We start from the raw sequence: 27,483 nt of genomic DNA on the forward strand, positions 1-27,483 counted from the left end.
TTAGACATTTAATATTGATTATTATCTACTAAGAGATTTTATTCTTATTTTCATTGGGAAGGTTGCCTGTATTGGTAATTTAATCAACCCTTGGGGTAATATTCCCTGATCCTCAGCCTGTTTTGCAGCTGTGGTTTGCCTTTTGTCAGAGGTGGATATTCAAAAGGCTGGAGGTACCCGGGTTGGATGAGAATCAAGTGACTGCCTTCTCATGTGAATGGGAGGAGCCCTTTATTCCACCTCTTGAAAAGTTCCATTAAAAGCTATCGCTGCCCCTACAGAGCAGGGAGCCAGCATGGCTGACAAGTCCTACTTTATTGACTATATTGATGAAGCTTTGGAAAAATCTAAAGAAACTGCACTTTCTCATTTGTTTTTCACCTATGAGGGGATTCCTTACCCAGTCACCATGTGCACCTCAGAAACTTTCCAAGCCTTGGACACCTTTGAAGCCAGAAGCGATGACATAGTACTAGCATCTTATCCAAAGTGCGGTAATTAACAGCTTGTGTTCAATCAACAAGATCACTTTTTCAGAGTGTGTAGGTTGGGCAGGGTGCAAGGCACAGGTGGGTGGGAGTAAGGGTGTTTGTCTCTTACTCGCACAGAAATCAGTGAGGGGGATGGCTAAGACAGTTAAGAGTGCAGGTTGTAAAGTCAACAACTAAAACTGCTGGATTTAGAAACTCCAGTGTCTGAGGAAAGCTGTCTGTGTGAAATGAACGTGGTGGCTGGGGTGGTGGAAGGAGACAGATGCGTGGAGGGTTGGCAAGCAGAAACGTGACTGCAGGAAAGCCCAGTGGCCATGGCGCACTGATGGCTGTAGAGATTTTTCATCTGGATTTTTGACTGAAGAAAAGCATGGCCACACTCATAACTTATATAATGACTTCTATGTAACAAGTTAGTTTTCAAAATCAAGCATCAGTCCTCCATTTTCTCAAACCAGTTTTATAGTGGTCGCTTGTCAGTGGAGGATAAGACATTAAGAATCTAAGTTATCCTCTTTTTACACAATCAACTTTTGATTTTTTTTAACTGTTATTTTATCTCTAAGTGCTTATTAAATCAAACTTGGTTTAATATTTTTCTTTCTCTTAACTGATGCTGGGTTTTTATAAAATCAACATCATATACTCCTCTTGCAAATATTCATTAATGTAAGATAAAATAACATGATTCACAATAAACACTTATCGCCACAGCATAAAACTTGTCAATAAGGAACATATTCTAGATTCAAAAAGAAGCACTGTCTCTGGTTAAAGGAGAAATCTGAGAAATAAGTTAAATTTTATATTAATGTCAATACTGTTTTCCACAAACCTTTTAATCTTTCCACAGTCCAGGTTATTTTAAGCACAGAAAAACCAACTGTACCCATCAGAGAAAAATTTAAATGCTAGCAGATTTTAATTTTTATGATGAATATGTCAAAATAACATGCTTTTACTATATCAAGACTCCTTAATGAATTTTGATTGTCTGATTTCTCTTTAGGTTCAAATTGGATTCTTCACATCATTAGTGAGTTAATATTTGCTGAGTCTAAGAAAAAGTATGAATATCCAGAATTCCCAGTTCTTGAGTGTGGGGACCCAGAAAAATATCAGGTTAGTACAAAATAGCCTTTAAACTTATAGCCAATTATCAAAGAAAGATTTCTTGCTGTTGAGGATTTTTTAGTTTTGAGTTCAGAAAGCACAATACTAATAATTATTGTAACTTATTGCACTTACCGTATCCCCAGCACTTTTCAGGGATTATATCATTTTATTACAGAATAACTTTTTTTTTAATTATTATTAATTTTGAGAGAGGGGAGAGAGAGAGAGAGAAGGGGGAGGGAGGAGCAGGAAGCATCAACTCCCATATGCGCCTTGACCAGGCAAGCCCAGGGTTTTGAACCGGCGACCTCAGCGTTTCCAGGTCGATGCTTTATCCACTGCGCCACCACAGGTCAGGTTATTACAGAATAACTTTATCACCATTTTACAAAAGATAAAACTGTTAAAAACTTGCCCAAGGTCAAGGGAGTAATAACTGGCAGGACTAAGATTTGAACCCAAGTTTTCTGATTTGAGTTCTTAATCTCTACACGGTTCGGCCAGCTTAATAAAAAATAAAAATAAAAAAGGAGCCTGACCAGGCGGTGGCGCAGTGGATAGAACATCGGACTGGGATGCGGAGGACCCAGGTTCGAGACCCCGAGGTCACCAGCTTGAGCGCGGGCTCATCTGGTTTGAACAAAGCTCACCAGCTTGGACCCAAGGTCGCTGGCTCGATCAAGGGGTTACTCAGTCTGCTGAAGGCCCACAGTCAAGGCACATATGAGAAAGCAATCAATGAACAACTAAGGTGTGGCAACAAAAAACGAATGATTGATTCTTCTCATCTCTCTCCGTTCCTGTCTGTCTGTCCCTATCTATCTCTCTCTCTGACTCTCTCTCTCTGTCTCTCTAAAAAATATATATAAATAAAATAAAATAAAAGAAGAATGCTTTAGTAAAATGGAAGTCTTCTAAAAGCATCTAAGTTAACATTAAAATGTTCTCTTGTAGCAGGAATTAGTTGCAAATGGAGGATAATAGACACCCAGACAACTTGATCGAAGAAGTAGGATTTATTAGTAACCAGTGGAACATGTAAGGCTAATAGCACCACAAACGCGAGCTCTCCAAAGTTAGTTTTCCTGTGTCTAATATACCTTTACAGCTTTAGTTTTCACGTGACAAGTGCCTGAGTTCTTTGACTTCTTTTCTTTGTCTGCGACCCTACATGACTTTTGTGTCTCCGGGAGGGGAGGGGGTAAGAGAGGAGGTTTTTACTGTTTGTCCTTGACTATTCACATAATCCTTTCTTCTTGCTAGTGCTGCAAGTTTATTTCAGGGAACTGATAACGAGGACCACAGCTGTGGTTTGTTACTTTTCAAACTTTCTCCTCAGCCCTTCCTCCCTCAGTCCAAACTCTGAGGTCACTGGCTTGAGTGTAGATCACAGACATTGCAGGCCCCCTCTCTTGCATTCTTCGGGTTTCTTCTCTCTCACTTTAAGGTGAATGAGACATGAGTGTAGCTCCAGGGTTTTGGGAAAATGTTTTAACTCAGTATACTATTTTGGGTTTCAAATATCTGCAATTTATCAGAAATGTTTATATATTTTTCTCAAGTTAGTTTTAAAGACATTTTTTTGTATTTTTGTAATTTCATCATACCTAAGAACAAAGATGCTTTTCTATGTAACATGCATTTTGTTTTAAAATAGAAGTGAGAGGATGAACTGCACATAAAAGTTATTCACTCTACAGAAAAGTACATATATTTCTCTAAGGGAGATGTAGCTATGTCTAGTCTTTACCTTGCTCACAGTTTGGCTGTAAGCACACATTTTCATGAACATATTATTTTACCTAGTTTTGTTACAATTAACTCCCATTTTCCCCTTAGCTATTTTTCTAATCCTTTTAGGGACTTGATAGTTTCTCATATGACTTTATGTGGTTTTTGACCATGCTGTTAGGTGGAAAAAGGACTCTATAACTTAATCTGAAAATTATCATCTGTCTGATTTTTTACAAAGGGCTTAAAACCTCAAAGCCTATTGTTAATCTCTAAAATGGAAGTTACACTATCTACCTGGGAGGATTATTGTGAATGAATGTAAAAGTACTTCAAATCTAAAAGGTGCAATTTTTCTTTTTTTTTTAAGGCACACTTAGGTAAGAGATGCTTTTTTTTTTTTTTTCATTTTTAGAGAGGAGAGGGAGAGACAGAGAGAGAGAGAGAGAGAGAGAGGAGAGACAGAGAGAGAGAAGGGGGGAGGAGCTGGAAGCATCAGCTCCCATATGTGCCTTGACCAGGCAAGCCCAGGGTTTTGAACCGGCAACTTCAGCATTTCCAGGTCAACGCTTTATCCACTGCGCCACCACAGGTCAGGCTAAAAGGTGCAATTTTATGTAAATCAAGTATTATGACTTTTAATCACCACTTGGACCCATATTATTGATTTAAATTGTTTTTTATTTTTAAAACCTCATTTTTGCCACCTTGCTTGTGTTGGAATGGCCACTAAGTTTTTACAAAACAATTAGTTGGCTATAAACATCTAAACAATCATTTTATCACTTGAAACAATGTGACCAAACAGTGAGTAACCTCTACAATTGTGGAAATGAATGCTTGATACTTTAGCTCCTTCCCCACAACAGAACATACACTAGAAGTCTGATTTTAAGATGAAACCCTTAACCCTGGCAGATTAAACAGGTTAAATTTTATTTTTAAAATTATCGGTACATGACTCTGTAAAGGATATGATTGTATAAACCAATATATGTACACCTGAGACCGTACAAAATAATATTAAATGTAAACTGTAACTGAAAAATAAAATTTTCAAAGATAAATGAATAAAATTATTGGTAGAAGTGGATTACAAAAAAATCAAAATAAAAAAGAATCAGTCAATGAGTCCTTATACTGACAGGAATTTCTCTCATAAACTATTTCTCAGATATTTAATTGATGATCTATTGGGATATCTGAGTAAATGGAGTTTTCTTGGTAAAACAAAATAGATCTATCGTAGATGTTAATAGGTTTGAAGGAGCTATGAAAAGACCTGCATATTTTTGTTAAAGATCTTGAATGTAGAAGATTTCCAAATTAATTGAAAGAGTGGACTGCAGATTATGAGCTTTCTTGAACAAAATGTTTGGTATGATTGTGGGAAAAGGTACATTTTTTTTTTTAAATGACCAGAAAAATAATGAGCAGTATCCAATAAGGAAGTTCAAAGGGGATATTTTAACTATTTATTCATTTATTATTTTCCACTCCTCATCTCCACAAAGAAAATAGAAATTTTTGAAAAGTGGAGGAGAATAGGATAGGACACAGCAATAGTAATGTTTAAAACTACCATTCAGATACTAAACTCAGGAGCGATTCACTACATACAACACACATACACACATGCTTTCACCTTTTTCTTTATATTTTTAAGAGAATGAAACAGTTTCCATCACCAAGGATTTTGGCAACTCACCTCCATTATGACAAATTGCCTGGGTCCATCTTCAAGAGTAAAGCCAAGGTGAGTGCCCTTTCCTACTGGTATTTCAGTTTCGAGCTTTTCATGCATAGCTTTTGGCTTTTTAAGCTATATGATGAGGTTGCTACTCATCATAGAATTCTTTTAAGTAAGTGAAGTGTCAGATTTGGGTATTTCTTTATTTGTTTTTCCTTCAGACATATCTGTTATAGTTGCATTCAAGTCAAAGAAATTTTCAGCTAGGATATAAAACATATATTTTAACACCCATTTTATAGTGAAGAGATTTCAGAACCACACTGAGATAGTTAGTGTTTAACAAAAGAATAAAATCTAGGACAGTGAGCAAAAATTGTTCCTTTGGTTCCATCTGGTGAACTCTGTTCACCTGAAGTCTGAGACTATTTTATTTCTGAATCTCACACGTAACAGCAATCTTCATGTCATGCATAAATAACTACAAGTGCTCTGGCCTCTTTTAGTTGTGTAAAAATCTTGTTTCATTACACAATATTGACCTATTCTCATAATTATTAGTTTTTTACCCAATTCTTTTTTTTTCTTCACTTGGTCTCCCCCCAGTTCCTTATTTCTGGATACTTCTTTTCTCTGTCTTAGGAGCAAAGAAGAGAATTAATTAAAATAAGAGTTTAAATTCCTGCATGCCACAAATAAGAAAGAAGAGCCTGACCTGTGGTGGCGCAGTGGATAAAGCATCAACCTGGAATGCTGAGGTCGCTGGTTCGAAACCCTGGGCTTGCCTGGTCAAGGCACATATGGGAGTTGATGCTTCCTGCGCCTCTCCTCTTCTCTCTCTCTTCCTCTCTCCCCTCTCTAAAATGAATTTAAAAAAAGAATGAAAGAATAGTGCAATAATAGCAAAAAAAAAAAGTGGAAGTCATCTACAATTTTGGTAAATACAGCTTTTATGTCATCACCTAAATCACCCATTAGAAATGATGATGTCCTAGTCAGGACAGTGGAAATGCCGTAAAAAACCCTCCAGGCATGTTTACCCTAATTATTTAGCCTCCTTGTACCTGAGTTTTATGTGCCTAATTGTTTCTGCTTTCAGATTACGATCTTCTATTTTATAGAAGAAATAATTGACAGCAAATCTACTAATTTAGAAACTACTGTATGATCAAGAAAAACTTGGTGTTAGCAGTGACTTGTTCTTAGAGAACCCATGCTTCCCCCTGGTGGTTATTTTTTCCTCTTTTAATGTAGCCTCAAATCATCCATTCAGTCAATTCTAGAAAACTTCCTTCAAATGAAGTCAGGTTCACAAATCTGTACTTTGCAAATCCATACCTTCCTCCTTTCTGAACCTGAAATGGCGTCTGCCAGTTTCTAGTCCCCTGAGGCTCCTGGGTGTTATCTCAGGTTCCTCAGTGGCCCTTCCCAGGGCTCGACACCGGATTCAACAGCCTCGGTGCTGGGAATGGAATTCGTCAGGCTGGAGTAGCCAGATGTTCTCCTGTAACCTTTTGGTTCTCTTGGGTTTCAGTTTGCCCTTTACAATGTTTATTTCCCACTTTTTCATTCAAGAGAATAAATTCATTCCTCGTTAGAGAAGACAGGCAGACTGGGAAGTCAGAGGTTTGGCTTCATTCACATCACCCATCACACCTCGAGCCCCATTCTTTGATATTCTGACACCAAACTCTAAATGTTATGTTAATTGTCCTTATATAATATAATTTTGCCATTTTTACATTGTTTTAGGGGTTTCACCTTTCAGATCATGCGCATGTGAGCTTGATCTTTATTCCGTTTTTATATCTTCCATGTATGCCTCTTGACTGTCGGAACTCTTTAGCCAAAGTCCTCTCCTACAAAATCAATGTTCTTTTTCTTATTTCCTCTCTCCCCAGCCTTCCCCATCTGTCACTTCCTAACCCTCAATTTCTTAACGTCATTCTTCCTCTTCATATTTACAAAATTATGTAGCATATAAGAGGACACGTGATATGGCTCACCCTTTCACTTTGCCAAAGTTCAAAACATTGACCTAAATCAATCAACTTAGTTTCCTCTCCCTAGATATTGGTGATATTTCGAAATCCTAAAGATACAGCAGTATCTTTTTTCCATTTCCACAATGATGTCCCCGATATTCCAAGCTATGGCTCTTGGGACGAATTCTTCAGACAGTTCATGAAAGGACAAGGTACGGCTGTTGGTAAAACACTTCTTACTTTGACAGATGACCTCATAAATACTAAAAGTCAAATGTGCTTTAGGGTAAAGAAAGAAAGAAAGGAGATGAAGGTGGATCCAGGAGCCAAAAACACTTTTACATGAAGTTTTATAGTGCCACTCGTTCTGAGCATTAAACAATACATTACTGTTTTTTAAAAATAGTTTAGACAACTTATATATTGACTATGAGTATAAATAGCCATGCAGACATGGGACAAAGAGGCTTATACTAAAGTCATGTAGAAAAGTGTTTCTAGTTCCTTTCCCTTAAATCTCTAACACAATGATAAACACCAAAAATAGATGAAACCCTGACACTAAGTAACCATAACTTAAATATTTGTTTGCCAGAAAGGAAATAACTTTTGTTAGACCATGTTGATTTTTTACTTCTGGTTGTTGATAGCTACAGTTTTAGAAGTGCCTAATAAAACTATATGCGCCCCATTGCACAAATGAGAAAACTAATCAAAAAAGTTAAATCATGCTTGACCAGGCGATGGTGCAGTGGATAGAGTGTCAGACTGGGACGTGGAGGACCCAGGTTCAAAACCCTGAGGTCACCAGCTTGAGTGCGGGCTCATCTGGTTTGAACAAGGCTCACCAACTTGAGCCCAAGGTCACTGGCTTGAGCAAGAGGTTACTTGGTCTGCTGTAGCCCCCGGTCAAGGCACATATGAGAAAGCAATCAATGAACAACTAAGGTGCCGCAAAGAAGAATTGATGCTTCTCATTTCTCTCCCTTCCTGTCTGTCTGTCCCTCTCTCTGTCTCTGTCTTTGTCACACACACACACACACACAAAGTTAAACCACTTGCCAATGGTCCCACTGCTTATTTAATGGCAGTGACTACTTCCATGGGGATAGTGGCCACAGATTAATTCTACCTGTTTCTTTTTGCTTTTCTTAATGTGGCTAGTAGAAAATTTTAAATTACACACATGGCTTACATTAAATTTCTTTTGGAAAATACTGGTCTAGATGATATGTCTCATCATTTCTGTCAAGCCTTAACCAGTGTTCACATTTCATTATTTCCAAATTATTATTTTACCTCAATATTCCTAAATGTCTGGTAGTTTTTATCAAGCCATTTTACAACTTGCTTAGTTGTGTTATTATTTATGAAGATAAAATGAATAAAAACCTGACAATAGGACTGGCTTAGGCCAGTTCTTTTAGAGCAGGGATTTGTAATAACTTAGAAACAGCTTGTTTGAGCCCATTCATATATAGATAGTTTATATTTAAGAGCATAAATTAACCATCTATCATTTTAACTTCAGTTATTTTAAATTTCTTAAAATTGTTTTCTTGTGGTTTTTAGTGTCTTGGGGAAGCTATTTTGATTTTGCAATTAATTGGAACAAACATCTTGATGACAAAAACGTTAAATTTATATTATATGAAGACCTGAAAGAGGTGAGATTACAATTGATCTTCTAAAGTAACACTTATTCTAAACTACAAGATAGAACACTTACTCATGTCTGGTCATATGAACACATATTGTATTCAATTTAAATGAAAATAAAAAGAAATATTCCAGCTATGTTTTATAGTGCTAGGAAAAAATCCAAACAATGCATAAGTGCTTAGGTTAATTATTTAACAGAAATAAAATAATGTTTAGCAATTTATTACTAACAGCTGCTGTTTTATTTTCCATTTATGATAGATGGTCCAAATTAAGCATATAAAAAACAATAGGTATGTCTTACCTGAGATTGACTTGAACATGCATTTGGCTGTAAATTGATTTTTCCATGTCATTTTTAATTGTTTATTCACAAACAGTTAGTGAGTGGTTGCTCAGCATTGTTCTTGCCTCGTGTGGTATGTCAGTGAGCAGACCAGACAAAAGTCACTGTCCTGGAGGAGCTCACATTCTCACTGGAGAAGGCAAGAAGACAGAATGATAAACAACAAACACCATATATATATTTCTGTGTGTGTGTGTGTGTGTGTGTGTGTGTGTGTAATGAAAACAACAACAACAAGAAATGGCATATCTGAGTAAGAAAAACTGGAGTTGCCTGGGGGTGGGAGTTGGGATGCTGGACCAATCCAGTGTAAAGCAGGATGATGGTCAGGGGAAGCCTCACAGAGAGGATGTGATCTAAGCAAAGAGCTGAAGGAAGGGAGGGAGGGAGCCAAGTGGCTAACTTGGGAAAGAGCTTTCCAGGCAGAGAGAGCAACTGGAGCAAAAGCCCTGAGGTGGGAGTTCCTGTTTGATGAAGGGACGGGAAGGAGGCAGATATGGCTGGGTGAGCAGAGGTAAACAAAGAGACTAAGCAGTGAGAGCACCACCCACGTGGTGTGGCAGTCCATTGAAATTACTTTGGCTTTCACTCTGAGTGAAGTGGAAAGCCATCGTAGCATTTGAGCAGAAGAGTGACAGGAGCTGACTGTTTGTAGTAGGCTCATTCTGGCTGGTGTGCCTGACTGGAGAGGAGCAAAGATAGTGCAGGGAAAACTGTGAGGCTTTCACAGGAAGGAGACCAGCCAAGAGAAGATGGCGGCTCAGACCAGAAGAAGCAGTGGAGGTGATGAGAAGTGGTTGAATTCTGGATGTATACTGAAAGAAGAACCAGTAGGGTTTGCTGCTGGATTGGATGGGGTTAAGAGTAGTGAGAGAAATGGAAGAGTTAAAATAGAATCCAATATTGCTGGCCTAACCAACTGGGAGGATTGAGTTGCCATCATTTGAGTAGGAGATAGCAGGTGAAACAGGGAAGGAAGTAGGACTGTGGGGGTGACCTGGGCTGTGATTTTGGAATGCTACATTTAAGATGCATATTAGTCTCCCAATGGAGAAGTCAAGAGGCAGTTGGGCATAAAACTCTTGAATGCAGAGAGAACTGTGGGCTATAGATACAAATTTGTGAATCACTGGCATATAGATGGCATTTAAAGCCATGAGATTACATACTTGTGTATGTAAGTATATGGATAGAGAAGAGAAGAAAGCCCTGGAACTCCAATATAAAGAGTTGGGGGGGGGGGAGAGGAGGATTCAGCAAAGGAGACTAAGAAGAAATGAATAATGAAATAGAAGGGAAACCAGAGTCCTGGAACACTAGTGGAGAAAGTATGTTAATGAGAAGAGAGCATGTCAAATGCTCTCTCATCAAACTACATTTTTAACATGTCTCTTCTGTCTTATCAAAGGAAAGTATAATTTGATCTATTTTTTCTGTTCATAGTATGCATTTCTATAACATGAAAGAACATAATTATTTAGTCCTTTCTTCCTCTAGTCTAGTATAATGTTTCTGAAACTTATCCTTCATGGAATGCTAGTGTTGCCCCATTGATCCCCATTCTTGGGGGTTGGAAGGAAGTTGCTTGTTCAAATTGATTTGGGAACTGCTGTATTACATAACCTGCCTCTTCGGAGATTCACATTGCATAGTGGCATAGTATGCATTTGTTTCACCCAAAGGATTCCAACCGTATTTCACCTCAAATCTTCACCCTCATTTTCTTTTTCTCTTTTTTTTTTTTATGAAACATCAGTAACCATCCTGAGATATAAGTGTTTTTGTAGAATACAGTTTAAGAAGCTGTTCTAGAAACTTTATGAACTCCACAGGTCAGGGATACTGTTGATGGGGGACGGGAGGATTCATAACTTACAAGAGTATTTAGACAAGATAAATTTCATGATCCCTTCTAGTTTTTATGATTCTAAACCAGGGGTCCCCAAACTACGACCCGTGGGCCGCATGCAGCCCCCTGAGGCCATTTATCCGGCCCCCGCCGCACTTCTGGAAGGGGCACCTCTTTCATTGGTGGTCAGTGAGAGGAGCATAGTTCCCATTGAAATACTGGTCAGTTTGTTGATTTAAATTTACTTGTTCTTTATTTTAAATATTGTATTTGTTCCTGTTTTGTTTTTTTTACTTTAAAATAAGATATGTGCAGTGTGCATAGGGATTTGTTCATAGTTTTTTTTATAGTCCGGCCCTCCAACGGTCTGAGGGATAGTGAACTGGCCCCCTGTGTAAAAAGTTTGGGGACCCCCGTTCTAAACATTAGACTTTATTGATAGAATTAAATATTAGCTATAAGTAGGATTCAGAAGAGAATTCAAATGAGCATGTACAAATGCATGAATTTCCTCAGCTAGTCTAGACTGGTGCTTTTTAAAAACATGACTATGATCTCAGATAAAACTCTAACCAATTAATTAATGCTTCCTGTCATTACTTATATCCTAAGTAATTTAATAAGAATCATAAGTTTAAACTATAAAGTAAAATCAATAGAGAATGTCTTCTAAGGATATCTCAACTATTTATAGAGGTATCAAAGTAAATCTAAGTAGAGAGATAAACAGATGAATTAAATAGTTATACTTAATAAATCCATTTTGTCTAAGAAGCGTGTCTTCGCTCAGGACACAATTCCCATAGAAAGAAGGTTATTCTTTAAATTTTTGCTTTCAGAATCTGGCTGCTGGAATAAAACAGATTGCTGAGTTCTTTGGATTCTCCCTCAGTGGGGAGCAGGTTCAAACCATCTCCGCTCAGAGTACGTTCCAGGCAATGCGAGCAAAGTCCCAGGAAACGCATGGGGCTGTTGGCCCGTTCCTGTTCCGCAAAGGTAAAGTTGCATTGGTTTCTAGGACATCGCTCAGTTTGCACATAGCAGGCAATCCATATAACTTTATTTTATTTTATTTTTATAAATTTTAAACACTTTTTAAAAATTATTTTTATTTTATTATTTATTCATGTTTGAGAAGAGAGAGATAGAGAGGGAGAGAGAAAGGAGGAAGAGCAGAAAGCATCAACTCCCATATGTGCCTTGACTGGGCAAGCCCAGGGTTTTGAACCGGCGACCTCAGCATTCCAGGTCGACACTTTCTCCACTGCGCCACCAGAAGTCAGGCTATAACTTTATTTTAAATAAGACAGGCTTTACCTCTTTTCTCCCTCAACAAGTCTGGACACAGTTCTGAGCTGGAACTGGCAGCTCCACAATATCTTGTAGAGCATTAAGTTCTTTCTACCTTTCTGCTTGTCACCTTTTGATGATAAGAGCTCGACCATTACATTACAATTAGAGAAAATTTTTTTGAGAGAGAGAGAGAGGAAGGGGGAGGTAAAAAGAAGGAAGGAAGAGAGAGAAAAAGAGGGAAAGAGAGAGAGAAGCATGAACTCATTATTCCACTTAGTTGTGCCATTGCTTGCTTCCCTTATGTGCCCTGACCAGGGCTCCAACTGGTGCCCTCAGGACCTAGCAGGCGACCCCAGGGATTGAGCCACTGACCCGGGGATCAAACCAGTGGTCTCAGCACTCCAGGACAACGTTTTATCCACTGCACCTCCAGCCAGGGCTAAAGGATTATTTTATTAAAATAAAAAAAAAAAAGCAAGAGACAAATCCTGTTTATTAGCTGAGTGAGACCCCTTTTAAAAACTTGGCTGGAAGCTTCACTCTGTGACTTCTTATACCTCACTGGCCACTTCTCACTGTGCTGTTGGCTGGGAAGTCAGATTTCTTTTCTAAGGTGGGCACATTATTACCCAATTAAAATCAGAGTTTTGTTAATAAGGAAGAAGGAGAAAATGAGTATTTGCTAGGCAACTAGTTGTCATTGGCACTGATGATTTTACTAAGTTTCATTATAGCATTCTAATTCCTTACGGAGATTTACAATAGTATAGCTTAGGAGTTGCCAGTTTTATTTGATTGCATGCATATATAATGAAAGTATAACGTGATTTAGAGGCAGGACATATAACAACAACAGCTATCAATTATTAGGTATTTATCCTGTGTCAGACCCTTGCTGGGCTTAAATTTTACAGCAAAACAAAAGATAGATCATTTTAATATCTTATTTTTAATTCAAATTGTGAGTACCATGCTCAGAGATATTAACTTGTCCATTGTTACAAAGCTAATAAATGACTGAGTCAGGATATGAACTTACTTCTACTTGACTCTACTACACTTTGTCAAATTAAGACCTATTTTTAAAATCCACCGTGACTGTAACATTGATTGTAAATCTCACTCTGGTTTGATTCCTGACTTTAGCCCTGATTTTAATGCCTCATCTTATTCGCTGTGAGGAGGGGGGGAAACGCAACCTTTCTATACATTATTGATCAAATACCATTCAGAACACAAAAGTCCTAAAAAATAATGTAGTAACAAAATTTTTAATATTTCTTGTAGAAATTCCAGAAAGCACTGAAGAATGTGAAAAAGCATGAAAAGTTACCCACATTTCTCCCACCAGAGGCAGATTTAATCTTTTGGCATATTTCTTCCAGGTTTATTCTCTTACGTATTATGTAGTGCATAACATTTGTAAGCAGTTTTGTGTTTTATATTATTCTCTGCATGTATACAGACATTTCCTCATGCCTTTTAATCCTCTTTATAAGCTTTAATTTCAATGGCTATGCAGTAAGGAACATATAACTTCAACCTAAACCATCAACAGATTCCAAAGGAAGAAGTAACTTCCTTTATTTTAAAAGCAAGTAAAAAGGCCCTAGCAGGTTGGCTCAGCGGTAGAGTGTCAGCCATGTGTGTGGAAATCCCGGGTTCGATTCTCGGTCAAGGCACACAGGAAAAGTGCCCATCTGTTTCTCCACCCTTCCGCCCCTCTCCTTTCTCTCCGTCTCTCTCTTCCCCTCTAGCAGCCAAGGATCCACTGGAGCAAAGTTGGCCCGGACACTGAGGATGGCTCCATGGCCACCATCTCAGGCATTAGAATGGTTCCGGTCACAATGGAGAAATGCCTCAGATGGGCAGAGCATCACCCCCTAGTGGGCATTCCAGGTGGATCCCAGTCAGGCACATGCGGGGAGTCTGTTTGCCTCTCCGCTTCTCACTTCGGAAAAATAAAAAAATAAAATAAATAAAAGCAAATAAGAAAAACATCCGCCTGACTGGGCGGTGGTGCAGTGGATAGAGCGTTGAACTGGGATGCAGAAGACCCAGGTTCAAGACCCCGAGGTTGCAGTTTGAGCGCGGGCTCATTTGGTTTGAGCAAAGCTCACCAGCTTGGACCCAAGGTTGCTGTCTTGAGCAAGGGGTTATTCAGTCTGCTGTAGGCCTATGGTCAAGGCACATATGGAAAAGCAATCAGTGAACAACTCAGGTGTTGCAACAAAAAACTGATGATTGATGCTTCTCATCTTTCTTTGTTCCTGCCTGTCTGTCCCTATCTGTCCCTCTCTCTGACTCTCTCTGTCTTGGAAAAAAAAAAAAAAAGAAAGAAAAAAAAAAAAGAACATCCTAATCCCAGGCAAAATAATCTTTTTAGCAACATTTTCAGGATTTGAGGTCTTAACCAAAACTTGCTGTACAATGTTAACTTCTCAAGGTGTATTTAAGGTAGGTAAGAGACTTTAGAGAGGAAAAACCTGGCTCTCAAAAAACTAGAACTTTAGGTCCTGAGTGTTGGGAGAGAGATGGAGATGGGAGCTCACTGAGGCCAAGGGTCTGCTCAGTGACATAAAGAAAGCGTGTCACCTGCCACACCACAGATGGGGAACCCCAGTGGATACTGTTAATTTTGCAAGAGGGATTATTTTAATTTTTAAGACTGTCTAATTATTTTCATGTGTTAATATTCACATTTCAAAATGAAACACTACACTGACAAATGGTAAAATCAAGAAAAATTAGTCTGACAGCTGTCTGAGTCTACTGTTTTTTGTGTGTTGTAGGTGAAGTTGGTGATTGGAAAAATCTCTTCAACGAAACTCAGAACCAGGAAATGGATGAAAAATTCAAAGCGTGCTTAGCAGGCACTGTCCTAGGAGCAAAGCTTAAGTACGAATCATATTGCCAAGCTTGATTCTACTCAGTTCATCAGGCTTGGATATTTTATTTTCCTTAATAGTAACTGAATTTAAATAATTAAATAATGAATTGATCAAATAATCAAGTAACGATAGAAAAATAACATGTAGAGATAATATAAATTTAACAATAATGATAACATCTGAAGATGTTTTCTTTTTTAGCAAAAGCATAGTTTCTTCCCTTTTTTTTTTTGAGGAATGACTATTTAGCTACAAAGAGATATTAGAAAATCAATCAAACATGAAGATGAAATAAAGACCTTTTATGTATTAAAAAACTGGGAGAAATAGTTCGTAACTTAAGTGCATTACAAGAAATATTAGTGAAACTGGTATAGGCAAAAAGAACATGATGCTATTTTTCTTATTTTAAAATCTCTTTAAAGGATAATTGCCTATTCAATGCAAAAGTACTTTGTGTTTCTAATATATGTAGAAGTAAATGTATGACAACAAGGCCCAAAGAATGGAGAGAAAGAACAGAAGTATATACTCTTTATAGTTTGGAAAGAAGTTTGGTCTCTGCCTATATATCTTACAATATAGCAATTATACATCTAGGTATAAACCTTGGAGAAACTCTCCCACATTTGCATAAGGATACTCGAAGAACAATCTTTATTGTTGTATTGTTTATAAATAAGGAGAAATTTATAAACTAAACCGAGAAGACTAAAAAATAAAATTACATATGAAAGAGGGGACATAGAACTGATAACAAATAAATACTAATCATTATAAGAAACTACTGTGAACATTACAACATATTATTAGATAACCTAGGAGAAATTTTTTTTAAATCCTAGATATATACAACCTACCAAGAGTGAATAATGAAGAAACAAGAAATCAAAACAGACCAATTACTAGTAAAGATAATCAATAATAAAAAATTTCTCCCAACAACATAAAGTCCAGGACCAGGTGGCTTCACTCATGAATTCTTCAAAACACTTAAAAACTTACTACTAATCCTTCTCAAAATCTTTCCAAAAATAGAAGAGAAGGGAACTCTTCCAAACAAATTTTATGAGGTCAGCATTATCCTGATACCAAAGTTAGACAAGGATTCTACCAGAAAAGAAAATTATAGGTCAATGTTCCTGCTGACTGTAGATGCAAAAATCTTCAACAAAATATAAGCAAACCGCCTGACCAGGCAGTGGCACAGTGGATAGAGTGTCGGACTGGGAAGCCGAGGACCTAGGATCAAGACCCTGAGGTCGCCAGCTTGAGCGCGGGCTCATCTGGTTTGAGCAAGGCTCACTAGCTTGAGCTCAAGGTCACTGGCTTGAGCAAGGGGTCACTCGGTCTGCTGTAGCCCCCTGGTCAAAGCACATATGAGAAATCAATCAATGAAGAACTAAGGAACCACAACGAAGAATTGATGTTTCTCATCTCTCTCCCTTTCTGTCTGTCTATCCCTATCTGTCCCTCTTTCTGACTCTCTCTGTGTCTGCCACACACACACACACACATACACAAATATATATATATATGGATAACATGATATTATGTATAGAAAACCCTAAAGACTTAACCAAAAAGAAAAAAACTATTAGAAATAATAGATAAGTTCAATAAAGTTGCAGGATACAAAATTAGCATACAAAAAGTTAGTTGCATTACATATACTAAGAACAAACTACAGAAAAGATAAATTAAGAAAACAGGCCCTGGCCGGTTGGCTCAGCGGTAGAGCGTCGGCCTGGCGTGTAGGGGACCCGGGTTCGATTCCCGGCCAGGGCACACAGGAGAAGCGCCCATTTGCTTCTCCACCCCCCCCCCTTCCTCTCTGTCTCTCTCTTCCCCTCCTCCATTGGAGCAAAGATGGCCCGGGCGCTGGGGATGGCTCCTTGGCCTCTGCCCCAGGCGCTAGAGTGGCTCTGGTTGCGGCAGAGCGACGCCCCGAAGGGGCAGAGCATCGCCCCCTGGTGGGCAGAGCGTCGCCCCTGGTGGGCGTGCCGGGTGGATCCCGGTCGGGCGCATGCGGGAGTCTGTCCGACTGTCTCTCCCCGTTTCCAGCTTCAGAAAAATTAAGAAAACAATCCTATTTACAGTAACATCAAAAAGAATAAAATAGAAATAATTTAACAAAGGAAGTGAAAGTTCTCTTCACTGAAAACTGAAAACATTGATGAAAAAATAAAGACCCAAAGAAATGGAAAGATATCCCGCGATCATGAATTGAAAGAATTAGTATTGTTAAAATGTTCATACTACTCAAAGCACTCAACAGATTCAATGAAATCCCTATGACAATTCCAGTGGTATTTTTCATAGAGAAAGAAAAAACCTTAAATTCATATGAAACTACAAAAGATACCAAACAGCCAAACTGATCTTGAGAAATCAGAACAAAGCTAGAAGCTTCACACTTCCTGATTCCAAACTATATTACTCAGCAACTTCTCAATGTAGAAATACCAGTTATTATTTTTCATTTGCTAGTTAAAAAATTAAAAATACTCAATACATGCAAGATTCTTTTATCCGTGTCAGATTAGTTGTTGTACTGTTATTTATTTGATCTAAAGTCATTGTGTCAAAATTGAAAAACAGATCTACTGCAGTAACTATAGGTCAGTAATCAAATTGGCATTCATAAAAAATTACATATTAAATAAGCCATGACCAAAAAATTAACAAAAGTTATCAAAGATGCTTCTGCTCTATTTATGTATCTATGTTATCTATGTATCCACTCCTCCAAACACAAAGTTGCTTCCTTTCTTACAATTCAATCTTTAGGAAGCTAATTGCTATATAAACACTTAAGGACACAATGTTATTTTGGGCCATATATTTCTAGCACAGTGCTTCACATAGGAGGCACTCAATAAATATTTACTGAATAAATTAATGAGTAAAGGGATTTTTCCCCCAAAAAATGTATTATCAAAATATCAGAGCATGCTTTTGATTTAATTAAAAGATAATCAAACATAAATTGGTTTATAGTAGAAAGAAAAGGAGAAAGGAGGCTCTTATAACTGATCAATCTAGGATGGTGCTTGCTTCAGGTGAGACTTGATTAAGGGCTCATACAAGAACATGATTTTTTTTTTTTTTGACAGAGACAGAGAGAGTCAGAGAGAGGGACAGATAGGGACAGACAGACAGGAAGAGAGAGAGATGAGAAACATTAATTCTTTGTTGCGGCACATTAGTTGTTCATCAATTGCTTTCTCATATGTACCTTCACAGGGCGGGGGTGGGGGGCTACAGCAGAGCAAGTGACCCCTTGTTCAAGCCAGCGACTTTTGGGCTCAAGTCAGCGACCATGGGGTCATGTCTATGAGCCCATGCTCAAGCCAGCAACCCCGTGCTCAAGCTGGTCAGCCTGTGCTAAAGTCAGATGAGCCTGCACTCAAGCTGGTGACCTTGGAATCTTGAACCTGGGTCCTCCACATCCCAGTCCAATGCTCGATCCATTGTGCTACCACCTGGTCTGACCAAGAACATGATTCTTAATCTTTACTTTCAGGGAGGTTTCTCTTTGTTCAGTACAGGGATCAGAAACCACTGGACATACACTAAGCAAAAAGATTTGGTAGAATATTAACACATAAATGTTGGAACAAATGGCAGAATGGAAATCAGGAGACGTCTACTGCAGCTGTCCTCCAGAGTTCACGATCCTGCCACTGTGGCCACCACAGATACCCCATGCCTCTGGAGAACTGACAGTGAACCTGCAGTCCAGCTCCTGAAAACACTTCTGAGCATGGACATTGTTTGTCATCTTACCCTGCCACAGAAGAATGACCTGATCCTCTCTTCCTTGTACCACTACTCATCAGTCATTGGCAGAACTCAAATTATATCCATAACTTCAACTCCATAGAAATTTAGAAAATGTGGTTTTAACTTTCTATATGTTTTATTCCAGGAGATGAAGAAACAGAAAAGAATTAGAATGGAAGCTAAATAAAATAAATAATACCTAGTGTAGTCCACTCCTTCTACCAATAATCTTTCAAGTAAACAACCAAAACTACATTCCCACCTAATGCATTCCCTTCTTCAAATAAAAATATGCAATCCAAGGCCCTGGCCGGTTGGCTCAGCGGTAGAGCGTCGGCCTGACGTGTGGAAGTTCTGGGTTCAATTCCCAGCCATGCACATAGGAGAAGCGCCCATCTGCTTCTCCCCCCTTTCCTCTCTCCTTTCTCTCTATCTGTCTCTTCCCTTCCCGCAGCCAAGGCTCCATTGGAGCAAAGTTAGCCCGGCGCTGAGGATGGCTCTGTGGCCTCTGCCTCAGGCGCTAGAATGGCTCTGGTTGCAACAGAGCAACGGCCCAGATGGGCGGAGCATCACCCCCTGATGGGCATGCCAGGTGGATCCCGGTCAGGCGCATGCGGGAGTCTGTCTGACTGCCTCCCCGTTTCCAACTTTCAGGAAAAAAAACCCCAAAGCAAGTAGAAAAACAAAAAACATGCATAGCTTCTATGGTCCTTTATTCTGCAACTAATCATGAGACCATAGTTGGTGTTCACAGCTTCCTTATTCCTTTGTTACCTTTGCCAGCTAGTAGGGTGATACAAATCAACAATCCTGAAGGATCTGGACAGTCCTGCTTGTGTTGGGCAGCTTCAGACTTCCACTAACAGTTATCACTGAAAATGGGATTACTAGAAGGAACCCTAGAGAAACCCCTGACCTGGCTTGAAGACGTACTCTTCCCTGCCTCTTTTGTGTGGCTGCATCACTATTTCCCTTGGCAATTGCTATCAGTCAGCCCAGCCAGTCCCCCCTCCCTTTTTTTGTATTTTTCTGATGTTGGAAACGGGGAGGCAGACAGACTCCCACATGCACCTGACCGGGAACTACCCAGCACGCCTACCAGGGGGCAATGCTCCGCCCATCTGGGGTGTCGCTCTGTTGCAACCAGAGCCATTCTAGTGCCTGAGGCAGAGGCTATGGAGCCATCCTCAGCGCCCGGGCCAACTTTGCTCCAATGGAGCCTTGGCTGCGGGAGGGGAAGAGAGAGACAGAGAGGAAGGAGAGGGGGAGGTGTGAAGCAGATGGGCGCTTCTCCTGTGCGCCCTGGCTGGGAATCGAACCTGGGACTCCTGCACGCCAGGCCGACGCTCTACCACTAAGCCAACTGGCCAGGGCCTCCCCTTAGTTTCTTGATGACTTGGTGATGTGATGAACCTACAATATTCAGATTCAGTTTCAATTCCTGCTCAAGGAATTGTCCTCTAGGGCAGTGGTCCCCAACCTTTTTTGGGCCATGGACCGGTTTAATGTCAGAAAATATTTTCACGGACTGGCCTTTAGAGTGGGATGGATAAATGCACAAAATAAAATTATGCAACCGGTGTAAAAACTGCGGTATTTTAAAATATAATTGTCGAACTTATGAGACAAGCATCAAGAGTGAGTCTTAGATGAATGTAACAGAAGGAATCTGGTCATTTTTTAAAAATGAAACATTGTTCAGACAAATAGAAATAAAACGGAAATAATGTAAGTTATTTATTCTTTCTCTGTGGACCAGTACCAAATGTCCTCACTTCTACTCTTTTCTGGTCTCCTGTATTCTGGCTGTGGAGAAAACAGCAACTTGGTTTAGAGCATATACTGCACTTGAAGGATAGCACACCCAGCTTGCTAAGTGTTATCTCCTATCCGGGGCTGTAACTGGGTCTTCACTACTCTATCCCGCTTCCTATAAGGCCAGCTGCTTTTGGGCAATGTGGTTCATAATAAAAGCATTGAATCCTATGGTAGTCAGTGTACTGCCTCAATTCTTTTTCTGTAAAATGGGTTCCATGCTGGTGAACAAGGTATTCATACTGTCCAACAACAATGGTGCTGGCAGAAGCACTGCAGGAAGAAGAAGCAAATTCATAGCTGAAATAAATGTTTGTTCCACAAATAACTGTGCACTCCACGATGGAAGGGCTCCCATGTGCCAGTCTGCTGGCTGGTCTTCCTTGGAGTATGGTAATCCACATAGGGGTCAGGTTTGGAATCTGCTGTTTGCATATTGGGTGCTCAGCAGCCAGGTTAGCCTTGATGGGAATTCCACGTTGATGAACTCACACATGCCATCCATTCCTGTTGCCACATCCCCTCAGTCAGTGGTGGGATTCAGATGGTTCGCACTGGTTCGGCAGAACTGATACCTAATTTTTTGTAGAGTTCTTCAAACCAGTTGTTAAAATGGCACTTGTAATCAGGGTTCTCTCTAACGTAGGCGTCTGGGCAGCTGCCCAATGTGGAAATCACAAATTTACACTCCTTATCTGCACAACAATGTATTCTAAGCACCCATAGTAATGTTCATTCCATCCATAGGTGAAAAAAAATTGCAAGTGAGGATGCCAGTCAAGAAGTAATGTGAAAATATCTTAAATAACAGTTTTATTGTTTTTTGTCAGGTATTATTTAATATTTTTTCATCAGTATTTTAAAACTCTTATAACACAATCTAGTTTTGTGTATCTCTTTTATTGTTCTTATTTAAGTATTAAATGCATGAAATAATAAACTACTTTTCAATATATCTTTTTTTTTTTTTTTTGTATTTTTCTGAAGCTGGAAACGGGGTTAGACAGACAGACTCCCACATGTGCCCGACCGGGCTCCACCCGGCACGCCCACCAGGGGGCGATGCTCTGCCCCTCCGGGGGCGTCGCTCTGCCCTCTGCCGCGACCAGAGCCACTCTAGCGCCTGGGGCAGAGGCCAAGGAGCCATCCCCAGCGCCCGGGCCATCTTTGCTCCAATGGAGCCTTGGCTGCGGGAGGGGAAGAGAGAGACAGAGAGGAAGGGGGGGGGGAGAAGCAAATGGGCGCTTCTCCTATGTGCCCTGGCCGGGAATTGAACCCGGGTACCCCGCACGCCAGGCCGACGCTCTACCGCTGAGCCAACTGGCCAGGGCCCGTTTTTTTTATTCTTAAAGTGGTATTTAGGGCAGAGAACTAAATATTGGTTGTTAAATTACACTGCTCATAAAATTAGAAGATATTTTATCGCTTCATATTCATTTTGAAATATCCTTTAACTTTTGTCAGTAGTATATTTGAATCCCACCACTGCCTTCATTCATTTTGAACAAGCCCTTGGGGGAAAGCTGACTGACAACTACAGAAGTCTTCTTGCCCAATTGTTTCTCAAAAGCCTCCTCAGGAGAAGGTGCCTTTGGTGAACATTCACGAGGGGACACAATATGCTCAAACTCTGTGTCCAGAGCTACAAGGAAAATGTCGCTTATAGTCACTGCTACCCTGAAATATGGGGGGACATATAAGAGAAGTGGAAAAGGACACCTAGAGTCAATGGCAAATATTTCATGTAGGTCCATCTTGGGACCACTTCTCCTTTACCATAGCTAAGATGTTGATGTTATAGACTCTTGGTTCTAATTCTAGGTCCCCTGTTTACCAGTTGTGGTTTCTTAACTTCTCTGTGCCTCAAACCTCAGTTTTCTCATCTGTTAAGTGGGCATAGTAATGGCACCGACCTCGCCCTGTTGTTGTGAGGTAAGTCCTCAGCACTCCGCAATCACATGGCATAGTCCCTTAGGTGGTAGGATTTCTTATAAATCGAGGATTACTGGCAAGGGCTTTAGTAGTAAGCTCCATGAGGTCCCGCAAGGAGCAGGTGACTCTCTTGACTGCTGAACTGGCTGGTGCTGAGTACAGCAGCTGGCAAGTACCTGTTGAATGAACAATGAATGGGTGCAAACAGAAGAAGGAAGCTTGTGCCTCCAGGCCTCTCCATCCCCAGCCTTGTAAATGTGACAAGGCAGCAGTGTGGAAAAGCTTTGGTTTAGGGGTCTGATGTTGAATTGAATGCTGTCTTTGCCAATTACCAGGCCCAAGACTCTGGGAGAGTTAATTTATTGTTTCTTCTATTGTAAATGGAGCCGATAGTGTCCCTCCTGCCCACCCCAATGTTTGTGTGGAAGAGGATGTGAGATGGTCTATTCCTGAGCCTAGTTCAGCAAGAGTCTGGCCTGACCGTCGCGGATTCTCCCCTGGACCGGCCCCTGGCCGCCCAGAAGCCAGGGCGGGGCTTCCGGGTGCGGACGCTCCAAGGCGTGGAAAAGCTGCACGCGGAGTGCAGCCCCGCCTGCGGTGGCTTCGGCGGGACTGCAGTGGCGGGCCACCTTCCCGCTGCCCCGGGGCCTGTAAGGACGTGTGCGGGAGGGGGCCGGGCGTCCGCAGCAGAAGGCGGAGTCCGCGGGGAAAGCGAAACCGAGAGCGAGCGGCGCAGTGCCCGCCCGGCTTCCGAGGACGGCGGCGGCGCGAGGTGAGCGGGGCGGCGACGCGAGGCGCGCGGGCGGCACCGGCGCAGCGAGGGGCGCGCAGAGACCCGTCCCCAGCCTGGGTCGTGACTCCGGGGAGAGGCCCCGACCCCTGGCCGCGCGCGCCGGGAGCGCCCTCCCAGGCCTGCAGCCGGTGCGGAGCTCTTCCCGGCCCCCGGCGCGCTGGGAGCTGAAAGCTGTTTTCTTCCCGCGAAGAATTTTAATCAGAGCAAGTAACGAAAAGCCCAGGCCGGGTGGGGGTGGCGGATCCAGTGGGAAGCAGCTAGGCCCTATGACTTGACAGAGAGATAGGGAATATGGATGCGTAAATGACCCATACCCTGGCTCAGTAATTCTCTCGCCAAAAATCTCTTTCCTAGACCGCTACAATTGCTTCCCAATTGCCCGGCCTTAGCCAGCTCCGTCCCCGCCCCCCCCGCCCCCCCCCCCTCCCCCCCCCTCCCCCCCCCGCCCCCCCCCCTCCCCCCCCCTCCCCCCCCCCGCCCCCCCCCCTCCCCCCCCCCCCGCTCTGACCGCACTGCTGTTCATGGGACAGGGCCACGCACGCCTGCCTCAGGGTCTGTGTCTTCTTCCAGGAGAGCTCTTCCCTCAGAAACCTGCATGGGCCAATCTCTGACTTTCCCCAACATTTCTTGACTGTCACTTTTGTTAGAACCGCCTCCCTTGAACAACCTGCATATAAGAGGAACCCCGCCCCTCTTTCACTGTCCCCCTTTCTCTGCTTCAGTTCTCAACTTAGTACTTATCTCCCTGTGACATTTTTTATGGGTCCTTCTGTGGTCCTCCTTAGTAAGTTCACCAGAGCAGGGTTTTTGTTCACTGGTATAACCCCAGCACCTAGAACATAATAGGTGCTCATAAAATAGTTTAATGAATGGTTATTCATAACTTCTCTTTTGAATTCCAGAATAGTGAGCTTTCCTATTGTCTGTGATTACTTTAGGACTAGAAATGCCTTACCAGATGGAAAGGAAATGGTACTCTCTGCTGTCATTTTAGGATCTTAGCATCTTGGGCTGACTGTGCTCTTTTTCTTCAGTTTGCTTATTTGAACCCGAAGATCTCTAACACTCAACCTGTAGTCCGTTCACTTAATTCATCAGGTCCTACTTGAGTGCCTGTTGCATGCAACTTGTGGAGGACCTGGAGGAGGCTGGGCCAGCAGGAGCTTACAATGTGCCCTCAAGAGACCCAGGCACAGCCGGAGTTACTTCTGGGCATAGTTAGCTGGGTTTATATGCTGTTTGTTAGTGATTATGGTAGCGATTTCTTGTAGGAAAATGATAACATAGTATTAAAACAAGATTTACTTTAAAATAGTTAAAAACGGGCCTGACCTGTGGTGGCGCAGTGGATAAAGCGTCGACCTGGAAATGCTGAGGTCGCTGGTTCGAAACCCTGGGCTTGCCTGGTCAAGGCACATATGGGAGTTGATGCTTCCAGCTCCTCGCCCCCCCCTCTCTCTGTCTCTCCTCTCTCTAAAAAAAAATAATAATAAAAAAATAAATAAATAAAATAAAATAGTTAAAAAGAATCCTGCTGTTTTTTTTATTTACCAAACTTATAAGTACTTTTTATCATTATTATTTTTATTCAATGAGAGGAGGGAGTCAGAGAGACGGACTTTTGCATGCTCCCTGACTAGGATCCATTGGGCAAGCCCACCAGAGGGCATGTTCTGCCCATCTGAGACGTTGCTCCGTTGCTCAGCAACCAAGCTCTTCTTAGTGCCTGAGGTGGTGGCCATGGAGCCATCCTCAGCACCTGAAGCCAACTCACTCCAATCAAGCCATGGCTGGAGGGGGGTGTTGAGAGGGGAAGGAGTGGAGAAGCAGACGGGCGCTTCTCCTGTGTGCCCTGACTGGGAATCCAACCTGGGATGTCCACAGCCCTGGTCCATGCTCTACCACTGAGCTGACTGGTCAGGGCTCTAAGTACTTTTCAAATAAGTCAGTTTAGCACTTTTATAAGTTTGCACATGTATTTCACTTATATTCAAACTGGCATGTCATTCTGATGATTAGCAGTTACTTAGAGTTAAAAGTGCTGAGGACTTAAAAATTTTGATAGGACTTTTTGTTAAGTAAATGATAAGGACTATTCCATAACTGCTGTTCTGAGATCTGTGACCCTCTTCCAACTGGGTGTATGGTCTCATGATTGTGACTAAATTACATGACACTTGGGTTCCTGAAAATAATGGTATGACTGCAGATATTCATTCTGAAACCTTGGGCCAGGTGTGTTCTGATATTCAGATTTTGGATTTTAGAAAGACATTGCAGCATAAACCCTGTCTATTATGTAGTCCTCTCAGCAGGATTTGGGGGCATCACTTTACAGTAAAACATTTCTGCAGTCATATGATAACTAGGCAACAAAGTATGATCAAGACTCTAAATAAGTCATGTCAGTTTAGGTCTAGACACGGGGCTACAAATCCACCAAAAACAAAACAAATGAAAACAAAATAAACCTCAATTTTCAGTGCTTTTTGGTTTTTGAATTGCAGACCAGAAGCCCCCTTAATTGAGGACCACTGGTGTGGGGGATTCTGCCAGATGCTTTTTGTTGGATTTACTCCTCATAACCTGTGAACCAGGTTTTTCCAGGACATGAATCAGAGGTTCAGAAAGGTGTCTAGCCCAGTTCTCTGTGGCGCTAAAGCCTAACTCACCACTGTACTAAGTAGTATTCTGAAAATGTTGCCGTTGCTCAGATCTAGGCACTTCCAGCACCCTGCTTCCAGCCACCCTATTGCTCACCCAAACTAGTGCAGCAGCATCTACTTGGTTTCCCAGCTTTTACTCATGCTTCACTCCCCCTTACATACCCAGCCGCTCCCCCATACTGTGTTTTCTACACAGCATCAGAGCGATCATTTAAAACATACCATATTTGTCTGACCTATGGTGGCACAGTGGATAAAGGCATCGACCTGAAACACTGAGGTCGCTGGTTCAAAATCCTGCACTTGTCTGGTCAAGGCATATATGGGAGTTGAAGCTTCCTGCTCCTCCCCCGTTTCTCTCTCTCTCTCTCCCCTCTCTAAAATGCATAAATAAAAATTAAAAAAAAAAGAGACCAAAAATAAAATAAAAATAAAACATACCATATTTCCAGCCAGAGTACACAGGAGAAGCGCCCATCTGCTTCTCACCCTTCCCCTTCTCCTTTCTCTCTATCTCTCTCTTCCCCTCCTGCAGCCAAGGCTCCATTGGAGCAAAGTTGGCCTGGGCTGAGGATGGCTCCATGGCCTCCGCCTCAGGCGCTAGAATGGTTCTGGTTGCAGCAGAGCAATGCCTCAGATGGGCAGAGCATCACCCGCTGGTGTGTTTGCCTCCCCACTTATCTCTTCAGGAAAAAAACAAACAAAAAAAACCCCATACCATAATTCCCCATGTAGAAGATGCGCCCATGTATAAGGTGCACCTTAATTTTGGAGCCCAAAATTTGGAAAAAAAAAGTATTACATAAAGTTATTGAACTCAAGTTTTATTTATCATAAAATTCATACAGCTCCTCATCACTGTCAAAACTCCCATCCATTAGCTTGTCCTCATCTGTGACTGATGATGAATCACTGTCTTCAACAATGGATGCAGAAAAAGCAGGAAATGCAAGTAAGAAAACTACAACCACTGTGTAAGACACAGCCAGTTTTTAGACCCCAAATTTTTCAAAAAAGGGTGCATCTTATACATGGGGAAATATGGTACATCCAATCACATCACCCCTCTACTGAGAACCCTCAAATAGTTTTCTATTACAATTGGAGTAGCATCCATTGCCTCTGACCATGACCCACAGGGCTATGTGCTGTGGCCCCTGCCCAGCTCTCTCAAACCCTCTGCCTGAGGTACTTCTCCCCCATTTCTTGGTATGATGCATTTTGTCATCATTCAGACTTGATTTGAGAGTTGCCTCCTACGAAAGGTCTTTTCCAACTACTGTATCTAAATCCTCTCCCTCATATTTCTGCCTCCACCTACCAACTGACCCTCTCTCCTGTACCCCTGGTTAATTTCATCATAGCACTTCTGGCCATCTGGTCACCATAATTTCCACTCCTGTTAATTGTTTTTGCACATGGTCATTTTCTTTCTTC

General features: G+C 41.2%; 2 protein-coding genes across 4 annotated transcripts in view; both read left to right on the top strand.

Moving 5' to 3' along the window:
* Nucleotides 1–287: 287 nt before the first annotated feature.
* On the top strand, nucleotides 288–15,485 carry SULT6B1 (sulfotransferase family 6B member 1). 2 transcript variants are annotated; one of them, XM_066378491.1, is made up of 7 exons: nucleotides 288–494; nucleotides 1,501–1,613; nucleotides 5,005–5,094; nucleotides 7,099–7,225; nucleotides 8,586–8,680; nucleotides 11,710–11,866; nucleotides 14,956–15,485. In XM_066378491.1, the coding sequence occupies exons 1-7, from the start codon at nucleotides 296–298 to the stop codon at nucleotides 15,084–15,086; spliced, it is 912 nt and encodes a 303-aa protein (XP_066234588.1). In that variant the 5' UTR covers nucleotides 288–295; the 3' UTR covers nucleotides 15,087–15,485. The 2 variants fall into 2 exon arrangements, with proteins under 2 accessions (XP_066234588.1, XP_066234589.1); XM_066378492.1 differs by lacking the exon at nucleotides 5,005–5,094.
* A 7,690-nt stretch (nucleotides 15,486–23,175) lies between these two features.
* EIF2AK2 (eukaryotic translation initiation factor 2 alpha kinase 2) overlaps nucleotides 23,176–27,483 on the top strand; it is a 40,944-nt gene continuing 36,636 nt past the window's right edge. The window contains exon 1 of one of the 2 annotated variants that reach the window (XM_066378501.1): nucleotides 23,176–23,359. The gene's annotated coding sequence lies outside the window, so the exon portion shown is untranslated. The other variant, XM_066378502.1, reaches the window with a different exon arrangement.

Source organism: Saccopteryx leptura, chromosome 3, assembly GCF_036850995.1.
Source record: "Saccopteryx leptura isolate mSacLep1 chromosome 3, mSacLep1_pri_phased_curated, whole genome shotgun sequence".
NCBI lineage: Eukaryota > Metazoa > Chordata > Mammalia > Chiroptera > Emballonuridae > Saccopteryx > Saccopteryx leptura.